Source organism: Salmo salar, chromosome ssa05, assembly GCF_905237065.1.
Source record: "Salmo salar chromosome ssa05, Ssal_v3.1, whole genome shotgun sequence".
NCBI lineage: Eukaryota > Metazoa > Chordata > Actinopteri > Salmoniformes > Salmonidae > Salmo > Salmo salar.
This window is the reverse complement of record NC_059446.1, coordinates 42783966-42803283: the sequence shown is the minus strand read 5'-3', so window position 1 is coordinate 42803283 and position 19318 is coordinate 42783966. Positions and strand designations below refer to the sequence as shown.

The window sequence follows — 19318 nt, the reverse complement described above, 5'->3', positions numbered from 1 at the left end:
ATCTGAGTCTTTTCCCTGTTTCACACCTGGTAGTTTGGTGGATGGGACTACCTACTCCCTGTAACCTAGAGGGCAACCTCTATACCATGTTTCTTATAGGATGACAATGTCTGTATTTTCAATTTCTTTGGTGGTCTGGGTTCCTGCTCTTTAGGCCAAAGACAGATGACCTCAGACCTTGTATATTCCAGCATGAGATAGTAAAAGCTTTGTGTTCCATAGTGTTCACTGTTGTTATCCGTGTGGTTTAGGCTCAGACCATTAGGTTTAAGCAGAGCATGCTGAGCATCTGGTGAATGCCTTTTAGGTTGCAGGATGGGGCTTAGGTGGGTGTATTAGTGGAGGTTCTCTCTTTCTCTCTCTTGTTCTCTTTCTCTTTCTCTCTCTCTCACACACACACACACACACACACACACACACACACACACACACACACACACACACACACACACACACACACACACACACACACACACACTCTATACATTAGGGGGGCCCTGCCCACGTCTCAGACAGTCATATCACTCCCACCCTGCCCTACGATCCCCCCAGGCCTGTTACATTAGAGCACTTGTCTCTGATCTCTCTCAGCACCCAGCAGTGTGTGTGTGTGTGTGTGTGTGTGTGTGTGTGTGTGTGTGTGTGTGTGTGTGTGTGTGTGTGTGTGTGTGTGTGTGTGTGTGTAGAGAGAGAGAAAGAGAACACTACCACTCTACTACCACTCTGTGTCAGGCTCACAGAGTGGTAGTAGGTCTCTGTCTGTCCACCCCTCCATCCCCCATCCATTCCCCAGCCTCAGTGTGTCTACAGTGGGGTGTAGTGTCTGTTAGCACCCAAGAGTGGCCCAACGCCCCTCTCCACCGTTCTCTCAACTCCCCAGGCCACTTCAACGCCGATCCGCCAGGCTCTGAGCCGACTTGCGTGACAATGACACCTCCACGACAGCACCAACCAGCCTGACAAACAGACAGTCGTGCTTTTGTGTACCCCCTCTACTCTCCTCCTCCTCTCCTGTCTGTCATTCCACCTCTCCCCGGTTATATGTGACTGTGAGTGAGCGGCGCCACGCCCGAGGGAGCAGCCTGGTGGGTGAGATTGGGGAGAAGGCGGCTCTTTACTTCAGCCTCTCTGTCTCACTCTCATCTGGTGCTGACTTACTGGCAGCCAGGCTGTTTCAATGAGGCCTCCATGGATCCACCCAACCTGCGTTTAGACTGCCAATACTAAGTCAAATCTTACATACAGTATGCACGTCTTGAAGCCAACCTTTTTCCCAGTGAGGTGAATTAGCGAAGGTCAATGTAATGATCTGTTTATGAGAGAATGCTGTGTTAACATTCAAACCTGCTGGAATAGGTCTTTATGGTCTACCTTTATGTTCTATGCATGGAGATGGAGGAATTTTATTCCATACTTGGTGCAGTCAGTGAAACCATCTCGGCCTAACGTTATGGAATGTGCTGTAATTTAATTCCAGCACCAAAACAATCTTTACTTTTTCTGCCGCTTTTTCTTCTGGCACTTTCCTGGATGGCAACCAGTAGACACCAGGTGAAAACACTTCACTCCTCCACAGAGATGTGTAGCGCAGAGAGAGAGAGAGAAAGAGAGAGAAAGAGAGAGATACTTTTTTTTGGAGGAGGGAGTTTTGTTTTTAGATTCTTATAATCTTGGCAGTTCTCACAGCAGCTGCTGGTACTGCTACAGGATGTGACAGTACCAGGCATGAATGAGCAGTGCCGTCCAACGCGCACACACACTTACATACACACAGACACGCACATACACCGGCTAACTGCCGTCCAACACACACACACCCGGGCCCCAGTGCTGAGGCAGCTCAGGAGGGCCAGAGGAAATGGAAAGGGAGCTCTCATGGGAGTCTCGGAGCTCTGAATGAACAGGATGAAAAGAACCTTGTGCACGCAAGGACCGTATAAATACAAAAAGAGAATCCCCCTCAAATAGTTGAGTAAAAGCCCCCAAAGTTGCCCCTCGCTCTTCTTGAGTGGACTTTAGGCGGACCCAAGTTGGTTTGTTTTGCTGATAGGAAAGATCCCTTGGGGTAGCCTAACCCGGTTCTATACACACCTTCTTACACATCTGTGTCTGAGGGTCTGGGCACGTGCATGCATGCACGTGTGTGGAGTGAAGTTGACACAGGGCCTCCCTCACCGAGTCAGACAGTAGTTGACTCAGAGACAGGCTTAGTGTTAGTTAGGGGGAAGCAGGTCTCTGGTCTGCCTCTCTAATTCCATTTTATTTTCCATGGTTCATCTGGCTCACCTGCCCAAGGTCATTAGACCCTGTGTCGCCAGCAGCAACAGAATGAATAGAATGTTTCATATGATAGACGAAGGTGTTTTATTTACAAGGTGCAGCAAAACATCAACGTGTGTTTGAATTAAACTGCAAATGAAACATACAGTACTGAATATTCTTGAATGATGGAGTTATAGTCAGTTAATTTAAATGATTTAACAAGCAAATAGGCTATGCAAGGCCCATTGATAGAATAACATGGAAATGTAATGAAACATCGAGGGAATTATGAAAGGAAACTATGCTATGATTCCAATGACAATCTTTGCTGAATGAATTGATCTGCTTGTCCAGCATCAAGGCCATTGGAGCATGATTCAAACATGGACCCTTGTCCACTGCAGGCTATTTTCATTAGCAGAACGTTAGTATGTCTTACCAGATGCCCAGGTCTGGCGACTAACTCCTCTGAATAAGTAATCCACAAAACAATGTACCTGTAGGAGAAACTATCATTTGTGTCTGTGATTATACACCATTGCATCATGATCCAATGTGACAAAGGGTGTACTGTACACAAAATAACTGCACTATACTCCATTTGCACTCTGTTCCTCTCTCTGCATTTAGATAGATGTATATTGATACTGTAGCTACAACTGTATATCCATTGTATATTTGTTTATCCACTGCTCATTCTCTTACAGCTCTATGTTCACCGTACCTTGCCTATCACTAGCAGCACCGTATCACCAAGTAACATTCTGAGTATGTGTAAATGAACTTGGCGAATAAAGATTATTCTGATTCTGATCTTTTTTTTTATAAAAAAAAGCTGTAGAGAAAAAAAATAATGTGATCGTTGTCTGCCCCTCTCTCAGGTCCCCCGTGGGTGAGTCGTCAGGTGGAGGAGCGCCAGACAGCGAGGTTGGGGCAGACGGTGCGGCTGGCGTGCCCCGTAGAGGGTGACCCTCCTCCCCTGATCCTGTGGGTGAAGGACGGGCGTAACGTTCACCCGGGCTGGAGCCGCTACCGGGTGCTGAAACAGAGCCTGAAGATCAAAGGGGTGGAGCTGGGGGACGCGGGGGTGTATATGTGCCGTGTCACCAACGGCTTCGGAAGCATCGCCCTCAACTACACCCTCATCGTCATCGGTAGGGCCAAGGAGCGTCTGAGCTCATCCCTAGTCAATGTCCACACACTTACATTTCGTACACATCATGTAAACACACATTACATACACACATGCCTTATGCTTTAATTCTCTTTGACTCCTTTAATTAATACGTACCTCTCTATATTCTCTCATACCTTAGCCAGTTAACTGAATAACTCCAAACCTGTCCTATATCAGACATACTCCCTGAAATGTTACCAAGACATGTCCATATAAGATAACGACAACATTTCCCCAGTACCTTGGTCTAGTAGTGTGATCTAGCCTTGATTCTACAGTCACAGTGCACATTAAGAGGGATTGTAATGCAGGAGGCCTACTGGCCCCACGTTAGCCCCTAGATGTGATTATATTTGACAGAACCGACATGACTGGCAGCCCTGGCGTTATTAAAAGAATATGGTTTCATTTACGTAACCGATGCAAAATGAAAATGTACAAGTGAGCATTGTAACAATGTCAGTTTATGACTTGTTAGCATTACAGAACACCAGCAGCTCTTCTGTCAGGTTTCATATCAAACCTCAGGAGAACAAAGAGAGGATTCTTTACCGGCTGCTCCTGTCACACTACACCCTGGTGCTTGTTTATAGTGCCGGTAATTTAATCCAGTGTTCCTTATTTTACACACACTGTCGGGGGTTTCACCCCCCTCTGACACAATGAGAAATTAATGTTGCGTGTGTGTGTGTGAGGTTGTGTGGTAAAAGAATGAACTCTGTCTGGAAGGTGGACGGGGTGGGGGTGGGGGGGGGGTAGAGGGTTTTGGCAGTGTAGTTTTTGTGAAATACTTCTGGTTGAGATTGAGGAGGGATGGCTGCTGGGGGACTGTAGACCGGGCATTCTCTGCCAGAGCACTCGTCAAGGAGACCGCTGAAATAGACGTCCTGCCGCCTGCACCACTATAAATCTGCTCCGGTCCAGTGATGCTGAAAGACTGAGGAGTTGTAAGGAGCACTGAGCGGGACGGAGCCCCCAGCCCTTCCTGTGCTGGCCTTGGTCGGCCTGATCCATGGGGAGGGTGAGGAGAGCAGCTGCACTGTGTGTGTGTGTGTGTGTGTGTTATAGGATATAGAGGAGGAGGGAGGGTAATTACTCTGTTGATGACTGAGGTGGCTGAACTGGCCCTGATCGACCTCCACGGACCTCGTCCTCTGTGTCCTCCTCATGTTGGAACTCTGAACAGGGCCTCCCCTCCCTCCAGCCTCCCTGCGTGGGGAGTGAAGGTAGCCTGCTGCTTTCCTGTTTGGTCCCCTGGAGTAATGTGGAACTGTGAGTTATAGTGGCCTTGCTCTCTCTGGAACTCACTGTGCTGAAGTCTTATTGAAGTCATTAACTAACAATAGCCCTAGAACAGCCCTGGAACAAAAACGGGCTGAAACGTGTAGTTTCAGTATGTGTTTAGTACAGAGGCTCAGGGCAATTTGTGAAGGATATGGGCTGATGGTTTATGATTGTTGTAAGTTTGTGACACAAAGCAAGGGATGTGACTTTGCCAAATTCAATCTGTTGAATTAAGTTTAGACGGGGTATGAAAAAACTCTAGTGACCCCTCCGAGGCCCCTGACTGGTTCCACTCAGGGCCTCCCCTGCAGCAAAAAACACAGATCAAATCAGTGGTGTCGCTGCAGTTTAAGATGAGGGAGAACCCACATAATTTTTTCATGAGCATGGCCTTATTTCTATTACATCACATATTTTTTGTCAAAATTAACTACAAAGTGGAAATAGGATCATTTTGGTCATACAGTGTAAAACAGAGTTTGGAACCTTGTGAGTCACAACGAGTAAATTAAGGATGAGTTTGGATTACAATTATGTCAACAATTCATGCCCCCTTTTGCCAAACTCCACGTGCAAATCGCCCCTCTGCTTCCCTTCATTGAATGAGGCATAATTGTTTCATCACCACCAACGCTTTCAAAGGATCACGGAACCTATACGGATTGACCATGCCTCCACAGCCACAGTTGTATGGTATGCATGCCCTGCCGAAGAACCCTAGTATGTAGAATAGGTGCTTGGAGTTCGTCGGTCCCCAAGTCTGCACCAGTAACGCTAGCTTGGTGTGCAACGACCGGTGGTTGTTGCCAGAGATACTGGATTATAATGACCTCTCTGGTATAATTTTGCCAACGTTATTGCTGATTTATGTAAGTAGCTATCTTTTAGTTAAGCGAGAATGAGTAGCTAACGCCAGCATACTCATTACAAGTTAATTAGGTCGTAGCTCATAAAAGTTTGTGTAGATACTGCTGGTTATGTGACGTTAATTTGATAATGCTAGCATTGCAGGCTAGCTAGCTAACGTTATCCAACAAGTCGGATTTGCAAGTTATTTCGTAACTCATACCAGTACATTTTGTATTGTATAGGGCAAAACGAAATAATCGATGCAGCTATGATGGTAGCTAACTCATGTCTGCGTCTGACTAATACAGTGAACTAGGAGCAACCAACCGTAATGGCGTCACCGGCCTGTATCTAATCCAATCTGGAGCTAGTCAGTGTACGTCTGTAAAGCATACAATTAGGGTGCCCACTAGTTACCACAGCCACAAACTCAAAATTGGCTATATCGTAAACATTTGCTTTTTGGTCTTAATTTAAGGCAGGGTTGTCAAACTAATTTTGAGTTAAAAAAAATACTTTCCACAAGATGTTGAAACGTTGCTGCAGGGACTTGCTTCCATTCAGCCACAAGAGCATTAGTGAGGTTGGGCAATTTGAGTAACTGAATGGGGTTGAGGTCAGGGCTTTGTGCAGGCCAGTCAAGTTCTTCCACACCGACCTCGACAATCCGTCTCTGTATGGACCTCGCTTTGTGCACGGGGGCATTATCATGCTGAAACAGGAAAGGGCCTTCCCCAAACTGATGCCACAAAGTTGGAAGCACAGAATCATCTAGAATGTCATTGTATGCTGTAGCGTTAAGATTTCCTGGAACGAAGGGGCCTAGTTCGAACCATGAAAAACAGCCCCAGACCATTATTCCTCCTCCACCAAGCTTTACAGTTGGCACTATGCATTCGGACAGGTAGCGTTCTCCTGGCATCCGCCAAACCCAGATTTGTCCGTCGGACTGCCAGATGGTGAAGCGGGATTCATCACTTCAGAGAACGCGTTTCCACTGCTCCAGAGTCCAATGGCGACGAGCTTTAAACCACTCCAGCCGACGCTTAGCATGGCGCATGGTGATATTAGGCTTGTGTGCGGCTGCTTGGCCATGAAAACCCATTTTATGAAGCTCCCGACGAACAGTTCTTGTGCAAACGTGGCTTCCAGAGGCAGTTTGGAACTCGGTAATGAGTGATGCAACCGAGGACAGGCGATTTTTACGTGCTAAGTTCTTCAGCACTTGGCGGTCCCATTCTGTGAGTTTTGTGACCTACCACTTCGCGGCTGAGCCGTTGTTGCTCCTAGACGTTTCCACTTCACAATAACAGCACTTACAGTTGACCAGGGCAGAAATTTGACGTACTCACTTGTTGGAAAGGTGGCACCCCACGTTGAAAGTCACTGAGCTCTTCAGTAAGGCCATTCTATTTCCAATGTTGTTCAATGGAGATTGCATGCCTGTGTGCTCAATTTTATACACCTGTCAGCAATGGGGGTGGCTGAAATAGCCGAATCCACTCATTTGAAGGGGTGTCCACATACTTTTTTATATACATTACCGTTCAAAAGATTGGGGTCACTTAGAAATGTCCTTGTTATTGAAAGAAAAGCAATTTTTTTTGGTCCGTTAAAATAACATCAAATTAATCAGAAATACAGTGTAGACATTGTTAATGTTGTAAATGACTAGTGTAGCTGGAAACGGCTGATTTTTAATGGAATATCTACATAGGTGTACAGAGGCCCATTATCAGCAACCATCACTCCTGTGTTCCAATGGCACGTTGTGTTAGCTAATCCAAGTTTATAATTTTAAAAAGGCTAATTGATTATTAGAAAACCCTTTTGCAATTATGTTAGCACAGCTGAAAACTGTTCTGATTAAAGAAGCAATAAAACTGGCCTTCTTTCGACTAGTTGAATATCTGGAGCATCAGCATTTGTGGGTTCGATTACAGGCTAAAAATGGCCAGAAACAAAGAACTTTCTTCTGAAACTCGTCAGTCTATTCTTGTTCTGAGTAATGAAGGCTATTCCATGTGAGAAATTGCCAAGAAACTGAAGATACTCCATTCACATTACTCAGTACTTGTACTCCCTTCACAGAATAGCGCAAACTGGCTCTAACCAGAATAGAAAGAGTGGGAGGCCCCGGTGCACAACTGAGCAAGAGGACAAGTACATTAGAGTGTCTAGTTTGAGAAACAAACACCTCACAAGTCCTTAACTGGCAGCTTCATTAAATAGTACCCGCAAAACACCAGTCTCAATGTCAAAAGTGAAGAGGTGACTCCGGGATGCTGGCCTTCTAGGCAGAGTTTCAAAGAAAAAGCAATTTCTCAGAATTGCCAATAAAAAGAAAACATTAAGATGGGCAAAAGGACACAGACGCTGGACAGAGGAACTCTGCCTAGAAAGCCAGCATCCCGGAGTCGCCTCTTCACTGTTGACGTTGAGACTGGTGTTTTGCGGGTACTATTAGCCTTTTAAACTGATAAACTTGGATTAGCTAACACAGCATGCCATTGGAACACAGGAGTGATGGTTGCTGATAATAGGCCTCTGTACGCCTATGTAGATATTCCATAAAAAATAATCCGTTTCTAGTTACAATAGTCATTTACAATATTAACAATGTCTACACTGTATTTCTGATCAATTTAATGTTATTTGAATGGACAAAAAATGCGGACATTTCTGAGTGACCCCAAACCTTTGAACTGTAGTGTATAAAATATACATACATACAGTGGGGGGAAAAAAGTATTTGATCCCCTGCTGATTTTGTACGTTTGCCCACTGACAAAGAAAGGATCAGTCTATAATTTTAATGGTAGGTTTATTTGAACAGTGAGAGACAGAATAACAATAAAAATATCCAGAAAAATGCATGTCAAAAATGTTATAAATTGATTTGCATTTTAATGAGGGAAATAAATATTTGACCCCTACTATTAAAATTATAGACTGATCATTTCTTTGTAAGTGGGCAAACGTACAAAATCAACAGGGGATCAAATACTTTTTTCCCCCACTGTATATATACTGCTCAAAAAAATAAAGGGAACACTAAAATAACACATCCTAGATCTGAATGAATGAAATAATCTTATTAAATACTTTTTTCTTTACATAGTTGAATGTGCTGACAACAAAATCACACAAAAATAATCAATGGAAATCCAATTTATCAACCCATGGAGGTCTGGATTTGGAGTCACACTCAAAATTAAAGTGGAAAACCACACTACAGGCTGATCCAACTTTGATGTAATGTCCTTAAAACAAGTCAAAATGAGGCTCAGTAGTGTGTGTGGCCTCCACGTGCCTGTATGACCTCCCTACAACGCCTGGGCATGCTCCTGATGAGGTGGCGGATGGTCTCCTGGGATCTCCTCCCAGACCTGGACTAAAGCATCCGCCAACTCCTGGACAGTCTGTGGTGCAACGTGGCGTTGGTGGATGGAGCGAGACATGATGTCCCAGATGTGCTCAATTGGATTCAGGTCTGGGGAACGGGCGGGCCAGTCCATAGCATCAATGCCTTCCTCTTGCAGGAACTGCAAAGTTATTTTGGTGACATTTACGTATATCCCCATTACCAGTCAAACTAAATCAAAACCTAGTTCTTTCACTTACTTGCTGTGCTTTTTCAAAATTCATTTATTCAGTCTTTTCATTCTTAACCAGGATTTCATCAAGTTTCAGCTCTGTCTGTCCGTGGCCTCTCTTCCTCTGTGCGTACTGTCACTGTGTCCGTTTCCATCTCGTCCAGCTGTGTCTGTAACATTTCACGTAAACCCTGTTTCTTGTCTGCATCGAAGTAGCGGGCCTTGTACCTAGCATCGAGCATGGTGACAACACCGTAAAGAGGCTCAGAGAGAATACCACCGAATCGCTTGTTCACAGTCTCGAGTACTTTTGTAAGTTAACCCCACGGTCTGTGTCGGCAGTTTTGTTGATCAGGCGTTTCAATGCCATGACAGTGGGTATCACGTCTGCTGCAGACACAGTTGATTAGCTTATTTCTCGAGTCAGTTGTTCGAATGGCGCTAGGAGTGTGTTCATGTTTCCAAGTTTCAAACATGTTCTCAAATGTCATTGAAATGGCAGCAGTGGTATGAAAACCAGCACATTCTTGTGCATGCAATACGGCTTTCCTCAGTACGAAATCCTCGTCGACCCACTGTGCAGTCCGACTCGGCATGCTCATGGGGCTGACATCGCTGGTCCAAATGTCAGGCGTGACGCCCATAGCAAGTAGCATAATGAATTCCATTATCTTGCCGTTAACTTCTCTAGGGTCGGCGGGACGAAATCGTCCCACCTACTCAACAGCCAGTTGAATCCCGTGGCGCGTTATTCAAATACCTTAGAAATGCTATTACTTCAATTTCTCAAACATATGACTATTTTACACCATTTTAAAGACAAGACTCTCGTTAATCTAACCACACTGTCCGATTTCAAAAAGGCTTTACAACGAAAGCAAAACATTAGATTATGTCAGCAGAGTACCCAGCCAGAAATAATCAGACACCCATTTTTCAAGCTAGCATATAATGTCACATAAACCCAAACCACAGCTAAATGCAGCACTAACCTTTGATGATCTTCATCAGATGACAACCCTAGGACATTATGTTATACAATACATGCATGTTTTGTTCAATCAAGTTCATATTTATATCAAAACCCAGCTTTTTACTTTAGCATGTGACGTTCAGAACTAGCATACCCCCCGCAAACTTCCGGGGAATTTACTAAATTACTCACGATAAACGTTCACAAAAAGCATAACAATTATTTTAAGAATTATAGATACAGAACTCCTCTATGCACTCGCTATGTCCGATTTTAAAATAGCTTTTCGGTGAAAGCACATTTTGCAATATTCTAAGTAGATAGCCCGGCATCACAGAGCTAGCTATTTAGACACCCACCAAGTTTAGCCCTCACCAGTCAGATTTACTATAAGAAAAATGTTATTACCTTTGCTGTTCTTCGTCAGAATGCACTCCCAGGACTTCTACTTCAATAACAAATGTTGGTTTGGTTCAAAATAATCCATAGTTATGTTCAAATATCTTCTGTTTTGTTCGTGCGTTCAAGACACTATCCGAATGGTAAAGGGTGATGCGCACGACGCATTTCGTGACAAAAAAATTCTAAATATTCCATTACCGTACTTCGAAGCATGTCAACCGCTGTTTAAAATCCATTTTTATGCCATTTTTCTCGTAAAAAAGCGATAATATTCCGACCGGGAAAGCGTGTTTAGGTTCAAAGAGAGAGAAAATAAAAACATGGGGTCGACTCGTGCACGCACCTCCGTCCCATTGTCCTCTGATAGAGCACTTACCAAAAGCGCCAATGTTTTTCAGCCAGTGGCTGGAATTACATCATTCAGCTTTTTCCCGCCTTCTGAGAGCCTATGGGAGCCATAGGAAGTGTCACGTTACAGCAAAGATCCTCAGTTTTCATTAAAGAGAGCCAAGAAGAACAAGAACTTGTCAGACAGGTCACTTCCTGTAAGGAATCTTCTCAGGTTTTTGCCTGCCATATGAGTTCTGTTATACTCACAGACACCATTCAAACAGTTTTAGAAACTTTAGGGTGTTTTCTATCAAAAGCCAATAATTATATTCATATTCTAGTTTCTGGGCAGTAGTAATAACCAGATTAAATCGGGTACGTTTTTTATCCGGCCGTGCAAATACTGCCCCCAACCGGTTAATGGATTTCGCTTTTGAGTTGTCTCGCTGAAATGTTCTTACTCTTTCAAATCACTGCTCAACTTGAACTTCAAATCACATTTTATTGGTCACATACACGTGTTTAGCAGATGTTATTGCGGGTGTAGCGAAATGCTTGTGTTTCTAGCACCGACAGTGCATTAATATCTAACAAGTGATATCTAACAGTTTCACAACATATACCCCAAATACGCGTACATCTAAGTAAGGAATGGATTAAGAATATATATACATGTATGTCAGAGCGGCATTGTACTAAGATACAGTGGCATAGTATAGAGTACAGTATATACATATGAGATGGGTGATGCAATATTTACGAACAATTAGTGACTAAGATACTGTAGAATAGTATAGAGTACAGTTTACCCATATGAGATGGGTAATGCTGGATAAGAAACATTATTAAAGTAGCTAGTGATCCATTTCTAAAAGTGGCCAGTGATTCCTCATCTATGTCTATAGGCAGCAGCCTCTGATGTGCTGGAGATGGCTGTTTAGGAGCCTGATGGCCTTGAGACAGAAGCTGTTTTTCAGTCTCTCGGTCCCAACTTTGATGTACCTGTATTGACCTCGCCTTCTGGATGATAGCGGGGTGAACAGGCAGTGGCTCGGGTGGTTGATGATCTTTTTGGCCTTTCTATGGCATCAGGTGCTGTAGGTGTCCAGGAAGGCGTTTGTGTCCGGTAATGTGTTGGGCAGGCCAACCCACCCTCTGGAAAGCTTTGCGGTTGTGGGCGGTGCAGTTGTCGTACCCGCGGTGATACAGCCCCACATGATGCTCTCAATTGTGCATCTGTAAAAGTTTGAGGGTTTTAGGTGTTAAGCCAAATTTCTTTAGCCTCCTGAGGTTGAAGAGGCGGTGTTGCGCCGCCTTAACCACACTGTCTGTGGGTGGACCATTTCAGTTTGTCACTGATGTGTACGCCAAGGATCTTGAAGCTTTATACCTTCTCCACTGCTGTCCCATCGATGTGGATTGGGGGGGTGCTCCCTCTGCTGTTTCCTGAAGTCCACGATCATCTCCTTAGTTTTTGTTGATGCTGAGTGAGATGTTTTTTTCCTGCCACCACACTCCAAGTGCCTCACCACCTCCCTCTAGGCTGTCTCATCATTGTTGGTAATAAAGCCTACTACTGTTGTGTCATCTGCAAAATTGATGATTGAGTTGGAAGCGTGCTTGGCCACTCAGTCATGGGTGAACAGGGAGTACAGGAGGGGGCTGAGCACCCACCCTTGTGGAGCCCCAGTGTTGAAGATCAGTGAAGAGGTGTTGTTTCTTACCTTTACCACCTGGGGGCAACCCATCAGGAAGTCCAGGGCGGGGTTCAGACCCAGGGCCTCGAGCTTGATGATGAGCTTGGAGGGTACTATGGTGTTGAATGCTAAGCTGTAGTCAATGAACAGCATTCTTACATAGGTATGCCTCTTGCCCAGATGGGATAGGGCAGTGTGGTGGCGATTTCATCGTCTGTGGATCTATTGGGGTGGTAAGCAAATTAAAGAGGGTCTAAGGTGTCAGGTAAGGTGGAGGTGATATGATCCTTGACTAGTCTCTCAAAGCACTTCATGATGACATAGGTGAGTGCTACTGAACTTGTTTAGTTGTTGGAAGTGTGCGCTTAGTATTCTGCTTTTGTTCTGCTATTTTTCATAGCGTCATCTACTTACGTTGTATACGTATGCACGTCAGCTTTGACATCGGTTTTGCACATCGGCGTTAAACTAGACATCGGGCCAATGTTGGCATTTTTAGCTAATATCGGCCGACTCCGATATGCTCACCGATATATTGTGCATCCCTAGTAGTAACCAAAAAAGGGTTAACCAAATCAAAATATTTTTGAGATTCTTCAAAGTAGCCACCCTTTGCCTTGATGACAGCTTTGCACACTCTTGGCATTCTCTCAAGCTTTATGAGGTAGTCACCTGGAATGCGTTTCAATTAACAGGTGTGCCTTGTTAAGTTAATTTGTGGAATTTCTTAATTTCTTAACCTCTCTGGGGTATGTGGGACGCTAGCGTCCCACCTGCGGGACACCCTATTCAACAGCCAGTGAAATAGCAGGGCGGCAAATTCAAAACACCAAAAATCTCATAATTCGAATTTCTCAAACATACAACTATTATTTCCCATTTTAAAGATACACTTCTCGTTAATCCAACCACATTGTCCGATTTCAAAAAGGCTTTACGGCGAAAGCATAACATTAGATTTATGTTAGGACAGCACCTAAACAAGAAAAACCACACAGCCATTTTCCAAGCAAGGAGAGGCGTCACAAAAACCAGAAATACAGCTAAAATTAATCACTAACCTTTGATGATCTTCATCAGATGGCACTCATAGGACTTCATGTTACACAATACATGTATGTTTTGCTCGATAAAGTTCATATTTATATCCAAAAACCCCATTTTACATTGGCATGTAATGTTCAGAAATGTTTTGCCTCCCAAAACTTCCGGTGAATGAGCACATCAATTTACAGAAATACTCATCATAAACGTTGATAAAATATTAAACTGTTATTCAAAGAATTATATATACACTTCTCCTTAATGCAACCGCTGTGTCAGATTTCAAAAACTTTACAGCGAAAGCACACTTCGCAATAATCTGAGTGCAGCGTTCAGACACAAAACCAAACCCGCCATTTTGTGGAGTCAACAAAACTCAGAAATAATATTATAAATATTCACTTACCTTTGATCTTCGTCGAAATGCACTCCCAGGAATCCCAGTTCCCCAATAAATGTTTTTTTTTTTTTTATAAAGTCCATATATATGTCCAAATACCTCCTTTATGTTCGGTCGAGTACTCCAAATGCGCTGTGCTCGCGCATTAAATTCAGACAAAAAGTCAAAATTGTTCCATTACAGTTCGTAGAAACATGTCAAACGATGTATAGCATCAATCTTTAGGATGTTTTTATCATAAATCTTCCATAATATTCCAACCGGACAAGACCTTTGTCTTCAAAAAAGAAAAGGAACACTGCTAACTCTCAAGTGAGCGCACGCCTCTGAGCCCATGTCATTTTCTCACTCATGTACTTCCAGGACCTCTTATTCTTTCCCCAGTAACAGTATAAGCATGAAACAACGTTCTAAAGACTGTTGACATCTAGTGGAAGTGTTAGGTAGTGCAAAATGAACCCTAAGTCACTGTATACTGTATAGGCAGTCACTTGAAAAACTACAAACCTCAGATTTCCACACTTCCTGGTTGGATTTTTCTCAGGTTTTTGCCTGCCATATGAGTTCTGTTATACTCACAGACATCATTCAAACAGTTTTAGAAACTCCAGAGTGTTTTCTATCCAAATCTACTAATAATATGCATATCCTACCTTCTGAGCCTGAGTAGCAGGCAGTTTACTACGGGTACACCTTTCATCCGGACGTCAAAATACTGCCCCTACCCTAGAGAAGTTAATGTGTTTGAGCCAATCAGTTGTGTTGTGACAAGGTAGGGGTGGTATACAGAAGATAGCCCTATTTGGTAAAAGACCAAGTCCATATCATGGCAAGAACAGCTCAAATAAGCAAAGAGAAACGACAGTCCATCATTACATGAAGGTCAGTCAAAACGGAAAATGTCAAGAACTTTGAAAGTTTCTTCAAGTGCAGTTGCAAAAACCATCAAGCGCTATGATGAAACTGACTCTCATGAGGACCGCCACAGGGAAGGAAGACCCATAGTCACCTCTGCTGCAGAGGATAAGTTCATTAGAGTTACCAGCCTCAGAAATTGCAGCCCAAATAAATGCTTCACAGAGTTCAAGTAACAGACACATCTCCACATCAACTGTTCAGAGGAGACTGTTTGAATCAGGCCTTCATGGTCGAATTGCTGCAAAGAAACCACTACTAAAGGACACCAATAAGAAGAAGAGACTTGCTCGGGCCAAGAAACCTGAGCAATGGACATTAGACTGGTGGAAATCTGTCCTTTGGTCTGATTAATCCAAATTTGAGATTTTTGGTTCCAACCGCCGTGTTTTTGTGAGACACGGAGTAAGTGAACGGATTATCTCCATGTGTGGTTCCCACCGTGAGATGTGATGGTGTGGGGGTGCTTTGCTGGTGACACTGTCTGTGATTTATTTAGAATTCAAGGCACACTTAATCAGCATGGCTACCACAGCATTCTGCAGCGATACGCCATCCCATCTGGTTTGGGCTTAGTGGGACTATCATTTGTTTTTCAACAGGATAATGACCCAACACCACCTCCAAGCTGTGTAGGGGCTATTTGTCCAAGAAGGAGAGTGATGGAGTGCTGCATCGGATGACATGGCCTCCACAATCACCTGACCTCAACCCAATTGAAATGGTTTGGAATGAGTTGGACTGCAGAGTGAAGGAAAAGCAGCCAACAAGGGCTCAGCATATGTGCGAACTCCTTCAAGACTGTTGGAAAAGCATTCCAGGTGAAGCTGGTTGAGAGAATGCCAAGAGTGTGCAAAGCCTGTGCCCATCCGATGCCGGCCAAACAGGCTGGTTAACCACTTTGCCAAAGCACCCCCACACTACTAGAGGGTTCTCCAACCCTTACTAACTAGACGGATTCCATATGTATTATTGCATAGTTTTTTTTGTCTTCACTATTATTCTACAATGTCATTTTTTTATAATGTTTTATATTCAAACCACCCGCAGGCTGGATTGGAACCCCTCGTATGTTTGACACCCCTAATTTAGTGTTAGGCATAAGGTTTGCAGTCTGACTAAGGTTAGGGTTAATATGGTTAGGTTTAAAATCACATTTGAAGAAGAGACATTGTAGAAATAGGCAGGCTGTAGGACTTTGTGGCTGTGGTAACTAGTGACGACCTAGAATTAGCTTGACCCGAGTTACTGCCCTGATGACACAGACGGCTTCATCAACAATGTTAATGTGTGTTGTGTGAAAAATATACCCGGTTTGATGAACTAGTAGGTTAATTGCCCAGCCAGGCAGATACAAGTAGTAGAGTCATTTTGGTTGTGAAGTGCATTATCAAAAACCTTTGTACTTGGCTGTCCCCATGTCACAAGCCCTCCCAGTCAACACCACCTCATAAGATGAGGGGGTGTTTATAAGGATTGCCTGCTGCAGTTGTTCGAGAGATGTCCAGTTTGCAGCCGAACATGCAACATAGAAAAGACCAGCAAGGGAACTCTCAGCATCACGTAGACATGCCCTCGCTGTGTGCTTTCCTATAAATGGAATCAGGTTGGTGAAATTTGACCTGGTCGAAGGTCAAAACAGTTTCGAGTTTTGTCCCAATTCACCTTCATAATCTAGCCTGTTGGAACCAACCTGATCACTGCGTTTACCTTTCTATTTCACTTCTGATATCATGATATCTGAAGTGAAATAGAAAGGTAAACGCAGTGATCAGGTTGGTTCCAACAGGCTAGATTATAACAACCATTAATAACGTAATCAGGGCTTTGTGTGTGTATCTGATGAGGGGCCAGGACCAGTATCTGATGAGGGGCCAGGAGCTGATCCGCGCTGCCATGCCCATCAATGGGGCACTGGCTAAGGCCTCACCTCTTGCCTGCTCACCAACCATCGTGATGGGGAGACCATAATTAGGTATGTTTAGTCTGACCTGTTCAAACTTCAACATAGTACCTGTTTGTGTGTCAGATATTACCTATCCTAACTACCACTGTTAATAGAACAGTGACTATGTGTTCACAGAAACATGTATGGAGCCAACACATGGAGACTTGCAAGATGATGTGATGTCCAGACTGACAGACGGGCTTGAAACTGATGTCTGTAAATGGAGAGAGACCTGGCACTTGGCATAACATTTTTACTAGACACAACTTTGACTTGTATTGTCTTTTGTATTATTGAATTGAATGGTACCCGTCAATATGGGGAGGGAGAGGCACAGTATCTGCATCAGCTGGGAATGACAATGAAAGGTGCACATTGTTATATTAGCTGAACACTGCTACTATTGTATTATGTAAAGGGGTTGTTTATTCAGCAATTGCATTCTCATATTACTCTGTGGGCTACTGACCTATTCAAAGCTTCGTCTGACATCTCACCATACATCTATCTGCCTGTAGTTGTTGAACTCAACGTGCAGGAGGTTTGTTTGTTGTGGTTGAGTGGGGGAAAACAGCTGAAATGGTGTCCCCTGAGAGGGGAAAAAATGAAATATATGTTAGGAGAAGTACAATATTATCATAAGGAGACATATAGGCAGAGGAAGTCGAAGAGAGGGAGGAAGAGGGTGAGCTTGAGTCGGGTAAATTTTTTTAGAAAAAAGGCAGATGGTTTGTTGAAGAAGAATGGTAGAAAGTGTAAGCAGAATGAGTCCAATTCCGGATCGACGTCTGGAGGAGAAATGGAATTGAGGGCGAATTATTGGAGGTAGCAGGTGTGGTGAAATCCTCAGAGGATAAAGATGAGTCTGTGACATTTTTGTAGAAGGTGGACCCCTGCCTTTTGTGATTTCAGGGTGGGTGAAAACGATTGGCTGCTCTGGAATCAGTGAAGGTAACCTGAAGTGGTTTTGTGTTAATTGGGACAAGAGATGTGACTTGTTTTGCTCTCGAGCAAATTGAAAGGAGTGATTACTGTGGTAGTGGTGAAAGTGGACCAGCTGAAGGGGAAGATTCCCAGTGTTTGTGATGCTTGTAATTTGGTGTGACACAGAAAGGGTGCCGTGAGTGGTGAAACAGAAGAGTCATTGTCTGTTCTTTTGAGTTTTGATGTTGAGTCCCTGCCCGACAAATTAATGTTATCCCATACGAGCTTATGTGCCAAATACATTACATTGTTACAGGTGTCAAGCTTATGGGAATGTGGCAGCAGTGTGCAGGCGGGAGGTTCCGAGGTGTGAGAAGTGTGCAGAAGGGAGACAAACGAATGTGTAGCATTGGGGAAAGAAGCAGTATGTGTTAATTGTAGGGGTGCCCGGTAGGGTTGGGAATCTGAAGTGTCCGCTGCGAGAGAGGCAGGTTGAGGTTACCAGGGTTAGAGTAAGGCAGAGGGTGTCGTATGTTGAGGCAGTGAAGAAAGTTGAAGAGGATGGTTCTAGGGGGAGTCGTGTCTGTACTAGATCTGTATCAGTACAGCGGGAAATACCAAAGAGTGATATGTGATTGGCTATTTAGCATTCATAGCAATGGTTATCAACTACTGCAGGGATGGAACTTAAGTCGCAGAAAATAGAGGTAGTGGTGGCAACTGCAGAGAAATATTTGGGTGTACAAGATTTGACATCAGAAGACTTACAGGGTGTGTTGAGTGGTGGTGTCCCGTCCTTTCAAACTGTTGGCCTGAGGTAGGACTAGATAGGTTTTTAATGAGTGTAGGGTTAGATGGTAGGGTATTTGTTGATTTACTTTTTCAAGCAAGGTATAAGGGAGTTATATTCCAGTCTAGTTGGTGGCAGCAATGCAACATTTATTGGATGCCAACCGCTGTTAAACCTCATCGAAGAAGGGGAAATGGCTGTAGGCAAGGTTCTGACAGATGGGTGTGTCTTGGTGGTGACAAGGGCACACCCAAGAAACAACCACATCAAGCCACACCTCTAAGCCAACTCATGTTTGGCTTCTGTCATGGCCGCCAGCATTTCTTGAGGAGCAAGCCAAAGAACGAGTCTAAATCAGTGTGTGCACTTCCCATTTAAGTATTCAACACAGAGGTACACTACATGACCAAAAGTAAAAATCATGGGCAATAATATGGAGTTGGCCCCCCCCCCTTTGCTGCTTTAACAGCCTCCACTCTTCTAGGAAGGCTTTCCACTAGATGTTGGAACATTGCTATGGGGACTTGCTTCCATTTAGCCACGAGCATTAGTGAGGTCGGCACTGATGTTGGGTGATTAGGCCTGGCTTGCTGTCGGCGTTCCAATTCATCCCAAAGGTGTTCGATGGGGTTCAAATTAAAGTTTGTCACGTGCCCCGAATACAACGGGTGCAGACCTTACAGTGAAATGCTTACTTACAAGCCCTAACCAACAGTGCAATTGTTAA

General features: G+C 44.0%; 1 protein-coding gene across 4 annotated transcripts in view; it reads left to right on the top strand.

The window, feature by feature from the left end:
• Positions 1–19318, top strand: part of LOC106604946 (fibroblast growth factor receptor-like 1) — a 70508-nt gene that overhangs the window by 32589 nt on the left and 18601 nt on the right. For all 4 annotated transcript variants that reach the window (XM_045718262.1, XM_045718261.1, XM_014200109.2 and 1 more), the window contains one exon: positions 3144–3416. In XM_045718262.1, the coding sequence (XP_045574218.1) occupies positions 3144–3416 (273 nt within the window). The remainder of the gene's footprint in view (positions 1–3143; positions 3417–19318) is intronic.